Genomic DNA, 1,047 nt, shown 5'->3' with positions numbered 1-1,047 from the left:
ACCCCGCAGTGCTCTCAGACACACACTAGACATACACACACTCACGCACTACCTCTCACTAACTTGCACACACTACCCACTAACCCAACCACAGTTAAATCTAACTCAACCACCCCCAAAACTTCACTCCTCTTCCTTCTCTTTATTTATATCCCAGCTGCACCTCAATTCGCATTCTCTCATTCCCTCTCTTTCTTTATTTTACCCCTCTCCTCCCTCTGTTTCCCAAACCTCCACCAGTCCACCATCATTCCTTGTAGCCAAAGAAAAAAGAAAGAAACCCATCCTGGTTCCTCTTCTGCCCTCACCCTCCTTTCCTAATTCGTGTTCATGTAAGGGCAATTCGGTAACTTAGCTGTGAGCATAGAACCACAAAATTAAAATTAAAATTAAAAAAAGAGAGAACCGAAAGAAAAAATAAATAAGAAACCCGGAGGCATGAGTTGCAACGGTTGCCGAGTTCTCCGAAAGGGTTGCAGCGAGACATGCATGTTGCGCCCTTGCTTGCAGTGGATCGAGACACCCGAGGCCCAAGGACACGCCACCGTCTTCGTCGCCAAGTTCTTCGGCCGCGCCGGCCTCATGTCTTTCATTTCCAATGTACCGGAGGCCCAAAGACCCGGTAATTATACCACCTTTCTATAAAACATACCATCTTCAAACGCTTCTATCATTTTTATTTGTTGCGTACTTCTCTTGGTAGTCAACTCCATTGAGACTTCTGTATTGTTATTCAAATTTAAAAAAAAAAAAAGAAAGAAACTAACGCTTCTGTGTTTTCTTTTCTCTTATTATTCAGCTCTGTTTCAGTCACTGCTGTTTGAAGCATGTGGAAGAACCGTGAATCCGGTTAATGGTGCTGTGGGGCTCTTGTGGACGGGGAACTGGCACGTGTGCCAGGCGGCAGTGGAGACGGTGCTCCGCGGAGGCACGTTGAGGCCCTCGCCGGAGTTTATGGGGATGGAATCGGCGGGTCCGGTGGTGGCCACCGACGAAGCATCGGAGGCAGAGGTCACGTGCGGTGACATATGGAAGAAGGTTCGAGAT

General features: G+C 47.6%; 1 protein-coding gene across 1 annotated transcript in view; it reads left to right on the top strand.

Moving 5' to 3' along the window:
• Positions 1 to 162: 162 nt before the first annotated feature.
• LOC107481389 (LOB domain-containing protein 38-like) overlaps positions 163 to 1,047 on the top strand; it is a 1,274-nt gene continuing 389 nt past the window's right edge. Inside the window, 2 exon segments of the mRNA XM_052259437.1 lie at positions 163 to 622; positions 800 to 1,047. The exon segment at positions 800 to 1,047 is cut by the window's right edge and continues 15 nt beyond it. Of these exon segments, the coding sequence (XP_052115397.1) occupies positions 439 to 622; positions 800 to 1,047 (432 nt within the window). The 5' untranslated portion in view covers positions 163 to 438.

Source organism: Arachis duranensis, chromosome 1 (genome assembly GCF_000817695.3).
Source record: "Arachis duranensis cultivar V14167 chromosome 1, aradu.V14167.gnm2.J7QH, whole genome shotgun sequence".
NCBI classification, from domain to species: Eukaryota; Viridiplantae; Streptophyta; class Magnoliopsida; order Fabales; family Fabaceae; genus Arachis; species Arachis duranensis.
The sequence above is the reverse complement of the archived record's forward strand: the minus strand, read 5'-3'. Positions and strand labels throughout refer to the sequence as shown.